General features: G+C 38.6%; 1 protein-coding gene and 1 long non-coding RNA gene across 9 annotated transcripts in view; one reads left to right on the forward strand and one right to left on the reverse strand.

Annotated features, from left to right (window-relative positions):
* LOC101159489 (E3 ubiquitin-protein ligase SMURF2) overlaps positions 1-17,696 on the forward strand; it is a 41,947-nt gene that overhangs the window by 3,558 nt on the left and 20,693 nt on the right. For all 8 annotated transcript variants that reach the window (XM_023960352.2, XM_023960356.2, XM_023960354.2 and 5 more), the window contains exons 2-4: positions 12,050-12,088; positions 12,848-12,956; positions 15,362-15,495. In XM_023960352.2, coding sequence (XP_023816120.1) covers positions 12,050-12,088; positions 12,848-12,956; positions 15,362-15,495 — 282 coding nt within the window. The remainder of the gene's footprint in view (positions 1-12,049; positions 12,089-12,847; positions 12,957-15,361; positions 15,496-17,696) is intronic.
* LOC144982259 (uncharacterized) lies at positions 9,772-13,029 on the reverse strand. The gene is made up of 2 exons (XR_013647292.1): positions 11,483-13,029; positions 9,772-10,866 (listed from the first exon to the last, which is right to left on the reverse strand). It is a non-coding gene; the product is annotated as an uncharacterized LOC144982259 (long non-coding RNA).

Here is a 17,696-nt window from a genome sequence, read left to right on the forward strand (position 1 = left end):
CCTGAACACAGCGGCTTCTCTGGGGTTCAAAAGAGTAAAGTTTGTGAAGTTAGTTCCCTTTCCTCCGTAAGAAGTCTATCAGCCATATTTTATGGTTGAAAGATTCTGCTATGTGTCAGAGTTGGATGCGCTGGTAAAATCCTGGTGCTACGAACACTACGCTAACATCGTTTGGAGGAAGAGGAAGCGTAAGCAATGTCAACATAAACAAAAGAAGGGAAAGAGAGCTGGGATATGCGCAAGACTATAGAATAATCCCACAAGACCAGCAATGATGGCACTTCTTTGAGGTTTGCTCCCTTCACAACAAGCTTCAATTGCTGAGGACAACCTGTAGGGAGTGAATAGATTTGGTTTGGGTTCACGTGGACGCGGCTCCAGGACAACATTCCAGACATGGCCGTACAACAGCGCCGGGCGTTTACGTCAACGCCCGGCATTGATGTAAACGCATCAACAGTAACTGGTGCATCAACTTCACATTAGCCATCAAACATTGCTCCCTGTTCCTTATTATGAAATGCCGACCATTATATCTGCAGAGGGAATTAAACAAAAAGTTCATAGCCATTGTTTACGTACCACCAGGTGCTAACGTTAACGAGGCAATCAGAGAGTTGCATGATGTCATTAGTGAACTGTTGTCAAAACACCTGGGCAGCTCTGTAGTGAATTGCAGAGGATTACAATTGTACCAATTTAAAGACCCCCAGTTTAAACAATGTGTTGACGTTAAAACCAGAGGAGAGAAATTGTTGATCTTGATGTACACAAAGGCAGAATTCAAATTCTTCCCCTACTCCTCCGGCTTCTCCCTATCCTTTCAATTATAGACGATTGAATGGGAAAACCTTACAGCAAAGGGGTTTGTATCCTTCTGCCACGAGGGTAATCCGCGTTGCTCTGTGCCGCAGAGGAGAAACGCATTTCTCCTCAGAGAAGCACCTTGAATTACTTTGTGTACGAATTGTGCTATACAAATAAACTTGCCTTGCCATTTCTTCATGTGGGTGTGCTCTGAAGCACAGAAGTTTACATATAAATGTAAGTAATGACTTTTTGTTTTAGCATGACCTTTTTAAAGTGATAAAACTTTGCAACTCTGCATTTTCAGAGTGCCGGCAGCCAGTCACTAATGTGGATGACTGCGAGTATTGATGACGTGATCGAGTGGGAGTTATGTCTGAATTAAAATACGCTATTTAAAAAAGAAGAAGAAAAAAACTCCATTTGGAGGGCTAAATGTAGGGGTAGGGAGAAGCTGTAGGGGTAGGGGAAGAATTAGGATTTGGCAAAACGCTCCTGATGCATATAGAGCAAGCCCCTTCAGGTTGCTCTGATCATCTGCCATTGTGCTGGTACCGGCACAGAAACCATTTCTGAAGCGCTGTGGATCATAGATAAAACACATGTGGACATTATGGGCTTTCTCTGCACTTCAGGACTGCTTTAAGGACACTTATTAGGAGATTTTCAAGGTAGTAGCCTCCCAGAAGGCTATATAAACACTGACATGTATACAGAAGTGGTCACTTGCTACATTGCCAAATTCACGGAAAATATCTCGATAGTCAAGTCAACAAATTTGGCAGGGAGTCCAGTTGCTGACAGAATATTAGCCCAGACAGAGGGTCAAAGATGGGGGAACTTCCTTTCCTGACAGACTCAACAACTTCTTTGAGCGCTTTGAAGCCCAAAATCTAACACCATCAGTATAACCGACATGTGGAAAATCACGAAGAAGATTAAACAAAAGCAGTGTGCTCAGACAACATCCCAGGATGTGTGCTGAAAGACTGCTGGTGAGCTGGCTTAGGTATTGAGGTATTTCTTCATCCTCTGACTCAGCCAGGCAACTGTCCAAAAATGCTTTAAAACATCCTTCATTGTACCAGTGGCAAATAAACCAGTTTTCTTCTGCCTTTATGACTAGGGCTGTAAGGACTGATAAATATTTGCAAAGTTCTTGATGGCTGATTCTCGATTTAAATACATTTAATGGAGTGTAGTAAAAATACAATTCAGGTAGGCCTGGGCGAAAAATGGATTGAATGAATGAATTCGAATTTTTTGTTATGGCCGACTTAAAAAAATAGCTAAATCTGGTTTTTGTGTATTGGCGCATTTTTGGCTCACCAGAGCTTCCGTAGCGTTAGTTTCACATGGCGGTATGGCAAGCAACAGACAACAATATCATAGCACACATGAAACGGCAAGCGACAGCAAGGCTGCCGGTGAGAGTGGGAAGTTTGTTCCCGAGAAAGGAACAAAATCATCTGTTGTTTGGAACTGGTATGGGTTTGCTGCCACCGCGACTTTGACCGCGACTCTTGCTGCTTCATCAGCGCGGTGATCAAAAATCCCGTACCGTCACAGCTCTAGTTTATATCTTGTGGGACACAAAAAAATGCGACTTCTCCATAGCATAGCAGAACTGTTGAGGTCGGATCTTACGGATACTGCAGTCTTGAAGAATGTTGTCCCGGATCTCCTTCAATACGGGGCTCGGTACCCATCCCTTTGAAAGGGGCACGGTGGAGAACAATCACCGAAGCGGTCGCTTTGCATATAGCCAAAGACATGGTACCCATATATACCGTGGAGAAGACGGGGTTTATTAATTTAATTAAAACCTTAGACCCCAGATATGAGCTGTATCGTTAATCCTTTTAGAAAATGGTGCTACTCTCAAGGTGAATGTTTGTCTCCTTTTAGTCTAGACTACAAAGTGAGACTTAAAACACAGCTGGGACTTTGTTTCCAAGGTTGTGTTCATTTATTTATTATTCATCCCAGAAATGGGGGGTACATTTGTCTTGCATTTGATTAAATAATAGCAAAATTTGCTTTTAAGTTGTCTGCCATTTGTACGTATTGCTTTCCTTAGGTAGGGGGGGGCGTCGGGGAAAAAAACAGATATCGGATTAAAAACAATAAAATCGGAGATTTTATTTTTAGACCATATCGCCCAGTTTTTTTCGCCCTGTTTTTCGTAGATTCAAAATAAGAAAAGAGATTAAAGTTAATTTTATTGAAATAGCTTCTGAAGATAAACTTTATATATTATAAATAAATATATATATACACATACACACACACACACACACACACACACACACACACACACACACACACACACACACACACACAGTGTGGCAAAAAAAAGGTATTTAGTCAGCCACTAATTGTGCAAGTTCTCCCCCTTAAAAAGATGAAAGAGGCCTGTAATTTTCATCATAGGAATACCTCAACTATGAGACACAAAATCAGAAAAAAAAGAAAATCACAATCAGAATTTTAAAGAATTTATTTGTAAATTATAGTGGAAAAAATGTATTTGGTCAATGACAAAAATTCAACTTTATACTTTGCCAAAAAAGGGTATGTAACAATGACAGCAACCAAAAGTTTTCTGCTAGTCCAGGGGTGGCGTTGACACCAAGAGCCAAATTATTTCACTGTGAGAGTCAAAGAGCCACACCAGGCACTGACCTGCCAAGACTTACACACACAAACACGCAATTAGAGCCATATTATTTTCCATGAAACACTCCTCTCCCTACAATACAACAGCAAGTATTGCACTTTTGTTTATTTGAAGGAAATGGTCCACCCTCAATACACAAATGCTGCTTAGCCAGAGATAACACGGCGACTACTTTGGAGGTCAGATACCCCCTCCACACACACAGGCACCTTTCTCTCATCTCATACACACACACAACACAACACACACACACTCTCTATCTCACTCTTTTCTCTGCCTCTCTCTGACACACACAACTACTCAGTGACGTGCGGTTAGGTTGATGGCTGGTGAGGCACTGACTCCTCTGAAGTCAGATTTATGATGATAAAAACTGAGTATTTCACCGTTCATCCAACAATATTTAATTGGTAATTCTTTATAACTAATCAATATTCCTCTTTCAATGACCCTTACACAAACAAATGCGCAAACATAAGGTTAGAGCATCCTTCTGGTGTCTAAGTAATCCATATTCACAATAGACACATTAAATACATTACATTTCAGTTGTGTGTAGCATACATTAATTTTGACCTTCATTGAAAAAAATTGCTTTTATAACTTTTTTTAATTTAAAATTTATTAATAGACTTTTTGCATGAAAAGCTGATAATTGATGGAATAATAAAAAAATTGCAATGACTCAGCTCATTCATCAACGTTGCACAAACAGCATGGCGGTCACTTCTGCTCACAGCCCCCTCACTCATGGTTTTACACCAAAGTTTCCCCACTTCCCATGAGTCTTGGGGGCTAAAGGCGGGGCTAACCCCCAGGCCAGTTGTAGCTTCTCTGAGCAGTTCCTTTACGTGAATGTCGGTCAGAACGGACCGATGCCTTGATTTCACGTGTTTCAATGTAATAGACAGGGACTGGCAGACATTTATTGAGGAGAAAATCAACAGCAGACACGGGTATTTTTCCGTTCTCCAAAACGTAACAGGGCCTTCTTTCAAAGAGATTTCAGCTCAATCATTTCCGGTTTGCTCGCTGCCTCATCAGTGACAAGCGGGGATCTCAGGCAGTCAGTCTCTGCATTAAAGGACCGATGAGAAAAGTGATCTGTGGTCGTTTCTGCTGCAGGTCCTCAAACCGCAAAGTAAAGTTTCCGTCCAGTTGCACAAGCAGCGTCACGTTCTGCGCTTTATTCATTTTGATTGCAGCCTTCTGCTGTGAGCTCCGCAAAGAAGGAAAGTTGGACAGATTGCCGTTTTCAATGTGCACTCCGAAAAGCTTCCACTTGTTAATAAAGGAGACAGTTTGTCTCAGATCAGGAAGAGTTTTTCATTTTCTCCGGAATACCTTTTGTTCTTCAGCCATGAACAATTTTACTGCTTCTAAAAGCTCATAATAATAAACATAGTGACTTGCCTTTTCACTCAGTGAAAAAGTGAGAATCTTCCCATTCTTCCAGAAACGTCCTGTGTTTATCTTTATACTCTGAATTTCGTCATTTTGACCATGAGGGTAACATTCTGCACGCACATCAAATGTTTAGTAATTTTTTCCGGCATTGGGCGTAACCCGCGCAAATGATTGGCAGTCACTTATGTGTCGACAGCAGCATCAAAACACACACACTGCCAAATTACTTTTATTATTGTTTATTTTTAATACTCTGATGGATTTGAGTGTGGTTTAAGAGTGAAAAAACCATGAAATGAGGCACATTATATAGAAAATATGATGAGATGCAAAAAGACGCAGGCTTATTCGCCGAGAGCCGTGTGTTCGCCACCCTTGTGCTATTCTTTACAAGGTTTTCATAAACTGTTGCTGGTATTTTTGGCCCATTCCTCCATTCAGTTCTCCTCTAAAGCAGCGATTTTTTTTTTTTGTTTGTTTTTTTTTTTTTTTTTTTTGTTTTGGGGCTGTCGCAGGGCAACACAGACTATCAACTCCCTCTAAAGAGTTTCTATGGGGTTAAGATTTGGAGACTTGATAGACAACTCTAGGAACTTGAAATGGTTCTTACAAAGCCACTCCTTCATTACCTGGGCAGTGTGCTTGGGATCGTTGTCATTCTGAAAGACCCAGCCACGTGTAATCTTCAATGCCTTTGTTTTTACTCAAAATATGATGATACATGGCCCCATTCGTCCGTTTTTTTTTCACGGATCAGTCGTCCCTTTGCTGGAAGACAGCCCCAGAGCATGATGTTTCCACCCTCATGCTTTACAGCAGGTATGGTGTTTTTGTATGCAATTCAACATTCTTTCTACTTGTCTTGTTTGGAGGAGAAGGATTGCTGTATGCAATTCAGCATTCTTTCGCCTCCAAACAAGACGAGTAGAGTTCTTACTTAAAAGTTCTATTTTGGTTTAATCTGACCATAGTACATCAGTGATGTTCTATGTCTTCCATTTCCTAATAATTGCTCCAATTTTTTATTTCTTCGCACCAAGCTGCTTACCTATTGTGATTTTCTGGATTTCTTTCTCATTTTGTCTCTCATAGTTGTATGTATACTTATCAAAAATTACAGGATTCTCTCATCTTAAGTGGATGAATTGCACTAATGCTGGCTGACTAAATACTTTACCCCACTGTATATTGATTCCATTAACAACTTTCCTCAAACAGATTGATTTGGTTGGATAAATTTATTCATCGACTCAATGATTGATTATTACACACCTACTAAACAGCTAAACCTGGATCAACGGTTACAATGTTCTTGTTTCCATGTGAAATTGGACATTTTATAAACGGGACCTGTTGATTGGTTGGACGTATAACACCAATATGCAATCTTTTTAATATTTTTTGGCTGTATAGAAATATAAACGAGTGGAATTAAAAGTGAGGATGGGCGGTAGTTGGGGGGTGGGGTGGGGGGTTAGGATAGTGTGGTGGTTGCTTCTTTTATTTATCAGTATTTATTCCCAAGTTTATAGGTGCCTATTAGTATTTTGTTCGGTTTTACCCTTCAATCACATGCTTCCCGGAAACGCTATTTCACTCTGTAATGCAGCTGTATCAAGGGCAAGTGACAATGAAGCCTTGATTGATTGATTGGTTGATTGATTGATTGATTGATTGATTGATTGATTGATTGATTGATTGATTGATTGATTGATTGATTGATTGATTGATTGGGACCGGGTGTAACAACCAAAATACTGAATCAATTTTAATTTTATTTTGAATTTCACTCTTGAATTAAAATTTTATTCTGATGCAGTTTGTTTACAAATATTTTCACATTTTCTTTCCGAGACCAAGATCAAGTTTGTTTACCTGTTTTTTGACAGCCATTGTTTTAACCTGAAAATTTTCAGAATTGTCATTAAAATTAATTCTTTCTTTTTTTTGTGCATACAAAAAAATAAAAATATTGCTTAAAGAAAAAAGAGTAATGCATTTAATGCATCTTGGCCGCAATTTCTAAAATAATAAATTCAATAAAAATATATTCTTTATTAGCCTCAGGACAAATGATGTGTAAGAATTAATGATGTTACAATACAGTTGGTTAAGTTTATAAATTCTGTTATGGCATTTTTTAGTGAATATGAGAAATTTGGTTCTCTAAGAGAAAATATTTAGTTCTATAGGTTGGTGTTTGTGTGTCAACGTAGGTTTCTGCTGTTTTGTGTCTTAGTTCTATAGGTCTACTTTATTTGGTCTTTGGCATCTTGGTTCCCTGTGTTGTGGTTAGATCTTGTCATGCAGCACAGAGCACTTTACCCAAACTTCCTCCAGCTCTGTTTAGTCTGCATCTCTGGCATGTAACTTGGACACACAAGCTGCACAGGTTTAATACGTTTGTTTGGCACTGAAACGGTTTTTACATCATGTGGAAGCATTTATGTCCAATGCATCCTCTCCTGCTGCATTATTTTTTTTTTTGCATTGCATCACTACATCTGAAAGCATGAATATGTCACCCATTGCTGTATACTTTCACGTTATTAGTTGTGGGGCATTCTCACATCACAAAAACATTAACATCTTTAATGAAAGATTTTCCTATTTTAATAAACCTTTTAATTTGTGTTTTTTTTCTGGGTTAAATGTGTGGTGCAATGTATCTATTAAAATAATAATAATAATGATGGATTGGATTTTTCTGCGCTTTTCCAGATGCTCAATGCGCTTACAATGTATGTCCATTATTCATTCAAATAGTTAAATCCCTTGGACAAGGAATGAAAACCATGGATATTCAACGTAAGTGGAATCATCATACTGTTGATAGATTTGTAGCTGATTCAGAATACACAGATTGGTGCAGATAAAGGCAGAATAAGTAAGGTCTCTGCCAGACAAATAACATCAGATTAAGTGATTTCCCCTAGTGAATGTGAGTGTGCAGGGGTGTGTGACTGTTGCCCTGCGACAGACTGGGGACCTGTCCAGGGTTCCCCCTTCCCTCGCCCACGAGAGGCCGGGATAGGATAGCTAACTTTAACACAACGTTACCATCAGGCTCTGCCGCTCGGAGGCAGAAGATTTTGCGTCTTACATCTTGTTTTAAGCAAAGACAACGAATATTGTTCTAGGCTTGGATTAATAAAAAAAAACATTTACAGACGTGACAAATATGTGAGGAAAGGCTTAATGTAAATTTATTTATTTGATTTTTATTATTTTACATTTATTCAATAAAACAATGGCTGTCAAAAAACAGGCAAACAAACTTGATCTTGGTCTTGGAAAGAAAATGTGAAATGTAATATAAAAACCATTTAGCTTATTTTCATATCCATTAGTACAACACTTATGTCAGCATTCAGTTTCTCACCAGTAATACTCTGAACGATAAAAATTTCAACATTAACTTTGTTAATAGAGCTTAAAATAAAATCAAAATAGTAAACACAGAGTCAATTCAGTTCTGATGAACTGCTGGCGCTTTGCAGAAACTGTCATAGAAAACGACACCAATTTTTGGATTTTGCCTAAAAACGGCATAATCATAATTAAAAGACCAGTGGGAACACTTAAACAACTGATCAAAAACACGACTGGATTGGGTTTTAAAACATCCTTTACAATCAATAAGACTAATGCAGTTGGTTGACAAACAATGGCTTTTACAAATGACCTGCAATTAAAACAGTATTATTTTAAAGAAAAAGGTCAAATAGTAATTAATGATTATTTTGCCAAATAAGAGATAAATTAACGCACGCTGTGGAATCCTGAACCGTCCTCCTCTTCGCGTCAGATGATTCAGGCTTCCATTTCTGTTAATGCATACTTTGTTGGCCAGTAACCCTTACATATGGACACTTTGAATGCCAGTATCCCACTTATACCATGATCATTTACAAAAGAAATTAATATTGAAACAGTTTTTAGTGCTTTATTCTTGTGGCTTTTTCCAGTTTAGATCACTTTTTCACAAAACGTGGAATATGTGTTACGTGGTGTGGCATGTTGTCATGGCAACCAGTGCACTGTAGCGGAGGGAAGTGGGATCATGTGCTGATGGTCATGATTAAACAAAGCATCATTGTGCACCTCTTACCACTTGTTGTTGTCCAGATGATGAAGCAAAGTTTGTTTCAAAGAAAAAAAAACCACAAGTAGTTTCCTAGATTTTATTCTCGGAAATATCAACAATTAACAAAAAACAAATTTTTATCAATTAATACAAAAATTATTTAACATCTATCCCACTAATTTTGTATAGAGCAAATAAAGTTGGCCTTAAAGACAGAGATATTTATTTTAAATTAAATATTGCTATTAATGGTAAAATTTGAAAGAGATACTGGCATGTCCATCATATTTTTGTTTGAAGGACAGAGATTTAACTTTGTGGACACTGACCACTGCTGGTTTTCCCCCTTCGAGGACAAAAAGCGCTATACAAGTCTTTACCATTATCAAATGGAGCCCAGTAAGCCTGCATACTGCTTTCATAGCGGTGCCTTGTCACAGACATGATCTGGCGTGGTTCCAGACAGGCTTCTGAGAGAGTGTAAATCAGACCTTAAAGAAACCATAATAAACACACAGGCTCTTAAAAAGAGCAGAAGAGAGGTTAGGCAAAACATAGTGCTATGCTTCACTTATTTTACTATGAATTTCTCCCAGGTGGTTGACACCCATCGGCTCCCTGGAGTACTTTGGGGCAGCGGTGGGGCGGTCGACCTCTGATCGGAAAACTGCAGGTTCAAAACCTGCCTTGCCCGCCCTGCTGAAGTGTCCTTGGGCAAGACACTGAACCCTATCTTGCCTCTGGTGGAAGGTTGGTGCCAGCGTTCGGCAGCAGAACCGCCATCAGGGTGTGAATGGGTGAAGGGGACTGTAAAGTATCATGGGCCTTCGAGGAAGGTAGAAAAGCGCTATGCAAGTCTTTACCATTTACCAATCCTCAGATGCTGCGGTGATTGAGCCCTTTGGGTACGATAAAAATATTTTGCGCCATTTAGATATGTACTTCTTGAAACCTTTTACTGGTCACAGAGGATCCCCGGGCCTTGCATAAATCCTCTTAGGTTTTACTTTTGTGGGTTGTTTGGATTCTAACTTGTCTCTGTTGATCCTAAAAGATGCCATGGTCCGCTCACGTTGAGCGAAACCCGCCTGGATGTCAAACCTCATTTTTCTTACTAGGCCATGGGGAGTGTCGGGGAGACGGCGCAGATGAGCATCTGATTTTCTCAAGGTCCGAATGGTGGGAGATGGTGTCTTTCCCACTCATTCTGTAGCACTTCATTATTGCCTTAAAAACCGCATTGCTGCTCTTGAAAACAGTGTCGCTACTGATGTTGGCGTGTCTTATGTGGCGATTAATGCTGGCTCTCAAGCTCCTCTGAGTGGTAACACTGTATTGTCCTTCTTCCTTTTTGGACTGAACAGACGCATAAAAAAGCAGCAAACTGTCATTGAGATCTGATCATCCTGTCATCTGATTGACTGTCATGGAGAGTGTAGTTTTCAAAGTCCACGTTTTTTTGAGCTAGGACGTCTCTAAATATATTAACTGCCCGTTTTGTGATTTGCTTTGTGTTTATCTCGTCCTCTTCATCCTCTAAATAGTTTAATTCTTCCAGTGTCACTTGGTTGTATCTCATCTCCCCTTTTTTTCTTCTCTTCTCTCTTTCTCCTCTGCTGCATCCCAGTCTTCAAAATTATCAAATTCACCGAGAATGTTAAAGGAAACAATAAAATCACCCATGCCTTTTCTGCTGTCTTGCTGTTGTTACAAACTGTGGAGTAATGCATCTCAACGTATGTTTTGAGTTTTGTACCAGCGCAGTGATACGTGACCGAACATTCATTTTCTTGTGTGCTTTATCGCTGTGAGTTATCTATCACTTTTTAATCCACACCCAGCAGCCAATCAGAATCAAGTATTCACCTGGACCATGTCACAATGCCTAGTATTAGGGCTGCACGATATGAGGAAAACTTGCGATATGCGATATTAGTGATCAATATTGCGATAACGATAAATTTGCGGTAAATAAACAAATAGAAAAATAAACAAAAACATCATTCCCATTTCATTGCAACAGTTTAAAAATTATACTCCAAATGACCCTCATCGACATGGGGGACAAACGTCAGGGTGGCTAACCCTGGTCCTCAAGAGCCTCAACCCTGTCTGTTTTCCAATTCTCCCTAGACTGCTCGATAATGATAACCAAAATCAGGTGTGTTCAGTCAATCAGGATGTGAAATCACTCAAGTCAGCCAATCAACAGCAAGCTGGTTAAGGAGAGCTGGAAAACAGGCAGGGTTGAGGCTCTTCAGGACCAGGGTTAACATAATAGGCCTCCATCTGATTGGTCAACAATGGGAAGGCGTCCATCTGATTGGTCAAAGCATAAAGGGATTTATTTGATTCGTTAAATGCTTCAAGCTGCTAGAAGATTGTTTTAACACATTTTGGGTTTGCGATTTATTGCGATATTCGCCGTCTTTTGCGATATGCATATTGCAGAGCTGGATATTGGGATAACGATAAATTTGCGGTATATTGTGCAGGCCTACCTAGTATTTACAAACCTTCGCAGATCCGACAGGCTAAGAAGTTTTTTAAAAGAGGAAACTTCAACCTCTGAAAGTGTCTGAGTTGTTAGGGGGGAATAAGTAAATTCACTCAAATCCTGCAGAACCTTTCCCACTTCTTTTAGTCCTTGGCCTGCTTCAAAGACCTCTTCAATGTCCAACATGACATCCTGAAGCCCTAAGTTCTCCCTTAATTTTAAATAATATAGAATACAGGAAGGTTTTCATTTATGTAAAATAAAATGCCTAGCACATAAATCGGTTAAAGCTGTCATGCCGTGGTGCATTTAGGTTAATCTCCTTGTTTTATTCACTTGTAAAAACTATCATCTGTTTTTCTGGCACTGCAAAAACCTTTCTGGAACTTAGCATCTAGAAACTTGACCCAGCAACACATTTAAACTAAACATAGTATTTTGTGTGTTATTGGAGTTCATCAATTTAAGTGTCAGTATGTGTTTTTGTTTTTTTTTTCTTTCATTTTGTAGACTGATTTGTATTGAGCCAATATAAACAGCTGCTAAAAAATGTTCTTTTCTCCTTTTCTAGTGTTGTGTGCAAAGAACCTGGCAAAGAAAGACTTCTTTCGTAAGTATTTTGTGTTGCATTTTAATTCATTGTGACTATTAGGAATGTATAATACAATTTAGTCCAAATAATTTCAAAAATGAATTTAGTTGTATTTTAAATGTATTTTAGGAAATACTAAATGACACACAGATTAAATTAAAGATTTTTTCGTGGTGTTTTTTGATGCTTTCTAAGTCTTTTAGAAGCAATGCTGTTAAAGTTTCTTTGGGGCCGTCTGTCTATTATAGTGAGGCAACACTGTAAATACTAATAATAGTTTTTGGATTATAGATAGATATATTTTTGTGAGAATCACAGATGCATTTACACAAACAGACTTGTACATTGCAAAAACCTTTTAAATGTGACTGAACAAGTTTAACTTCTTTTTGAAGCTTATGTATTCAGAGTATGTCTACCTTTCAAAATGCTCTCACTCAAACACTCCCACACAAACCAACTGACAGGAGCAAATACCAACTCCGAGAAGCATGAGTTGTATTTCCAGATAAACTAGATACAATCTTTCATACCATACTTCTCTTCAACATACCGGTAAATCATATGGTGGTGGTGTGTAAAGCTTTCTTTAAAATAAAGCTGGCATGAGAGAACTTTTAGTAGATGTATATAAATTGTTCCCTTTTTTGCAATAATATTTTGCATGAAGTAAGTTAAAGAATTTGAGTAATTGTAACATATTAGCCTTTATTTGTCTTTTTAAAAACTTCTATGTCAAAGTCAGCCTTTTCTCTCCTTTTGCATTTGTTTCCACAGGGTTGCCAGATCCCTTTGCCAAAGTGGTTGTGGATGGCTCAGGACAATGTCACTCTACAGACACTGTGAGAAATACTCTTGACCCAAAGTGGAATCAACATTATGATCTGTAAGTCTTCAAAAGAGCTCTGAGATGTCTGGCATGTTATTGTCCTCCCTTTATGCAATTGAAAAAAAAAAAATAGTGTTCTTATACGGGGATGTGTTTTGATCTACATGTTTCAGTCTACAGGATATTTGTAGGCTGGGCCGACTCCTGGAAAATGTGGGGCAAAGGAAAATTCATTAAAAAAAGGATAACAGTTTTCTATTTTGTCAGATTTTAGTAAAACAAACTGAAAGCACATAAACAAAAATTGTCTGGTCAGGAAAATTATAATGACCAAAACGTCAAATCCTAAACTACTGGTAAAATCACAGAATAACAAAAGTAAGAGTCCAGGTCTAGATTGTGCTTCTGTGCACCGAGTGAAAAGTATAGTTTCTTTCTGACTCTGAACTTAAAGATTGTCTAAGATCATCAGGAAGACTGTTAGACTGTTCCAGGTTTTATCTAAATAAAGCGGAAACTTTTCTGTGTTTAGTCCTGACCCAGCAGAGGGTCTGTCCCTGAGCTCCTCCGAGTCCCAGGTGCTTCTCATAGGACTAAGATGTCAGAGGTGTACTTTAGTGAAGAGACTTGCACACAAGAAGAGTAGAAATTCTATTTTCTGAGTGACATGAAGCCAGGGCAAAGATCAGAGGGGAGTGCTGATCTGATGTGATCGTACTTCCCGGTTTCATTAAGGATCCAAGTAGCAGCAATCTGGATGAACTGCATCTGCCTTACAGCAAGTTGACTAAGTCCACAGACCACAGCAGCTTTTTAACCTGCTGGAGATGAATACGTGTCTTTAGACAGGATCTCTCTTTTTACGGAGACAGTAACATTCTGATTATGTTATTTAATGTGATTAATGAAGTTCTTGTCAGAGTTCATAGATTTAGATTCCTCAACTGATTTGTAGGTGTCAGAGAAAAATTCTGAAGATGACTGTTTACTCCAAAGATGAAGATCATAAGGCTCAAAGAAGGAAAATGGTAAATTCTTACAAAAAATTCAAAAGTTTAGCGTTTTTAGTGAAAACCTTTTATCTTTTAGAATACATTTTTTGTTACAACCTTTGACCCCCTTTTTTAAAAGTATTTAGACATGAGCCTCTAACCCCTTTTGGTAACTCTTTCCTGTTTGAGCGGTCCAGATACTAAGAGGAGCCTTTTCCCAAACATTTGGCCTCTTCCTTTGGTTCAGGAAATGGCTAACATGCCACAGAAAGCATATGGGATAGTGGGCTTGGCAAATTTCCACCTCACCACACCTCCATTAGCAGCCTACAGCTTTTGGGGGGTGGGGTCTTTCCCCTGTGGACCTAACTCACCATAAAGTGTCATAAACACCCTAAGTTTCTTTTTCTGATTTTAAACCAACTATTATAACAACGTGTTTATTAACAATGCGTTTAATTTAAACACAACCACCATTTTTAAAACAAACACACCAAACTCGTAGTGGTTTGTGTGCTAGCGTCTGGCATGTTATGGACCAGACAATAATGTGTTTTTAACCACACAGTCAAACAAGAATGACAAAACAACCCTTGAAATATGAAAACGTTTACATTCGTTAACATTACCTCATTCATGGAAATCTGTTAAAAGTTGAGCAATATTAAATACAAAAATGAAAATGTCACATCTGCAACAATGCATCTCAAAAGATGTTTATTGTAAAATTGGACTATGCCAAAAACTCCAAAAGCAGCATTTTTTTTTAAACACTACATTTTCACCATGTAGGAATTTATAGACGAAGAAAGCTGATTTTGTTTGAATGAAATTGGAGTGACCGGAGTGCCATCAATTTGTGACAGTCAACTCCTAGATATCTTGCAGCATTTTTAAAACAAACATAAAAAATATTTTTAAATAAAACTGATTTTTTTCTTTTGCTGTGAGTATGCCAGAAAACGGTTTATCAGCATTTGTAGTTTTGTTTAATCAAACAAAGTGCTCAGTAAGAAAGCCCCACTGTGAATCATATATTGTGTAATAGAATTTAGATTTGGACAAACTGCCAGACTATGATTACATTTATGTCAGCAAGTATGTGGTTGTGCACTATTGTGTGAACCGTGTTTACGACAAGAGCCGACTCGGCCTCAGACAGCGGTAGAGCACATTAAGGGGACTTCCTCTGTCTTCAACCGCGACTAGACTCGCTCTGGCTGTGCTGCTCCCATGAACTTGCTCAAACACACATTTCTTAGAAATCTGCAAATGCAGAACTGATGTACGAACTTTACCTTTGTCAGTGCATTCAAACTCTTAGGAAGAACTGTTGCTTGCTTGTTATTTAAATGTTTATCACATCCAGAGATCAATTGTTACCTTTTTTTAAAGTCAGTCATTTGTGCTGTAGGCAAGATTATGTACAGGAAATAAATGATTTTTTTCCCCCCACTTTTCCTTTTTTAGTTACATTGGAAAGGCAGACTCCATCACCATCAGTGTATGGAACCATAAGAAGATTCACAAAAAGCAAGGTGCAGGTTTTCTTGGCTGTGTCCGCCTCCTGTCCAACACAATCAACAGACTTAAAGACACAGGCTGTAAGTCTTGCTTTAAAATTTCCTCTGTGTGTATCACTGTGCCTGATATGGTCCTGTCTGCTCGTCTACTTCTGCTTTTTAAACCTCAAATTCAAATATTCCATTATTGGAGAGCGCTGTGCGGCTTTTATAAAGTACAAAATGAACACAGTGGTCGCTGAATTGCAACCTGGTGGTTATGTAAGCAGGTCTAGCTGTTCTTCAAACATCCCTAGCTTGGCTCATACTCAGATTTGTGGTCCAGACCAAGTGTCTCAAAGAAAAGAGACAAACAATGTGTCTCCCCTATGTCTGTTTTTCTAGTTGCAGCAGTTTGATATCTTTCAAGCCTGCTGCTGCTTGTGTCCTTGCCAATAATTATTTCCTGCAGCAGACATCTGGAATCTGGGACTCAGGGTGTATTCAGACTGGAAAACTCCTCTGTTCCGGATGGAGTCTGCTTTATTTGTTCCGGATCGAGTCCGGAACCTTGCGTTTGGTCTGTATTCAGACTGCCGTCAGGCAGACCATCCTGTTATGGACCAAAGCTTGTAAGCACAAGCACGTGACTTAAGTTCTCTTCAGTCATTGGCCTGGTACTACAAGGGCAGGTCAAAAGAACAAGAGAAAGATGGACGTGCTGCGCTTTGCAGTTCTTATTGGCACAGTAAACATTTTAAAACTTTATATTCCGATTACCAGTTTTGAACGTCCGGAACAAAGCTTTTTACTTGTTACTTTGGTATGGTGGAGGCATGCTGCAAGGCAGTTACTGTCAAGGAGACGTGCCGTTTGTGCTTTAACTCAGAGGTTGCTAGAAACTGCAGTGATGAGGAGATGTCGGGTATGACAGTACGCTAAGTGTTTATGACATAGATTGTTGGGAAAACGTTGTGAGAAACAATGTGCTTCACATTAAAAATGGTATTGATGAGTCTGAATTCATCACATCAGCTGCTGTGTCTTATTGTTGTGGTGTTATGCCATTTTTAAAAAGAGAACTCTGTTAGGGAAACTACGAGGTAGCTTTTAGGGTGATGGCACAGCAGTGCTGGGGCGCGTGCCGCGTACAAGACACAGAAAGGCATGTATGAAGTGTTGTCTGCGGTATAAAAATAAACATTCCAAGGAGTTTGACACCTTTTTTTGTTTGATAACACGACAATCATTGCTTTACAGTTGTCTGCGGTTAAAATCTTACTCTGTTTACGTCGGCTACGGTGGCCGTTTTGGTTCACACCTAATGTGTCCAGTCTGAATACACCCTTAGTATGTTGTCGAGGTGCATTTTGAAGAAAGACCATTTTAGTCAAAGGAACAGAAATTAAATAACTCATTAATAGAGATATTTAATTAATTTCTGCAAACATGTTCTTAAAATAACTAAACAAATCAACTTTACAGAACTTCAAAATAAGGTCCAACTTTTGTGCCATTTTATATATATATATATATATATATATATATATATATATATATATATATATATAATATATATATATAATATATTTTATGGCTACATGGTTATCAATCATGCCATCCTTCTAATTGTAGAAGTTAACTGATGGTGAGGTATATACTTTTAAATATATAAGTACTGGTATTATTTTCCAGCTATGGTTTATTTATTTTTATTATTTAAGTCACCTTCCAAAAAAAGAAAAAAATCAAACTGGTACATGACCACACCAGATTATATGGTTTTAGGTGATATAGTCCATGTTAACATCTCTATACCAATGAATATGTTTGATAAATATACACAATATTACTGCAGTTCTTTTATTTTGAACTTTGTTTGCTCTTCAATTGCATGTATTTGTATTAAGCATGTGTGTATATATACTTACTGGCCTCTTATTAGGCACACCTTGCTAGTACCGGTTCGGACTCCCTTTTGCCTTTAGAACTGCCTTAATCCTTGGTGGCGTAGATTCAACAAGGCACTGGAAACATTCCTCAGAGAGTTTGGTCCATATTGACATGATGGCATCATGCAGTTGCTGCAGATTTGTCAGCTGCTAGATTGTAACCACTGGTTATTTTAGTTACTGTTGCCTTTCTATCAGCTGGAACCAGTCTGACCATTCTCCTCTGACCTCTAGCCATCAACAAGATTTCTGTAGATCAACAGTTTCTGAAAAACTCCGACTAGCCCGTATGGCGCCTACACCTTGACCAAGTCTACATGCCTAAATGCTTTGAGTTGCTGCCATGTAATT

This window comes from Oryzias latipes, chromosome 1 (genome assembly GCF_053564925.1).
Source record: "Oryzias latipes strain Hd-rR chromosome 1, Olatipes_Hd-rR_3.1".
In the NCBI taxonomy this organism is placed as follows: Eukaryota; Metazoa; Chordata; class Actinopteri; order Beloniformes; family Adrianichthyidae; genus Oryzias; species Oryzias latipes.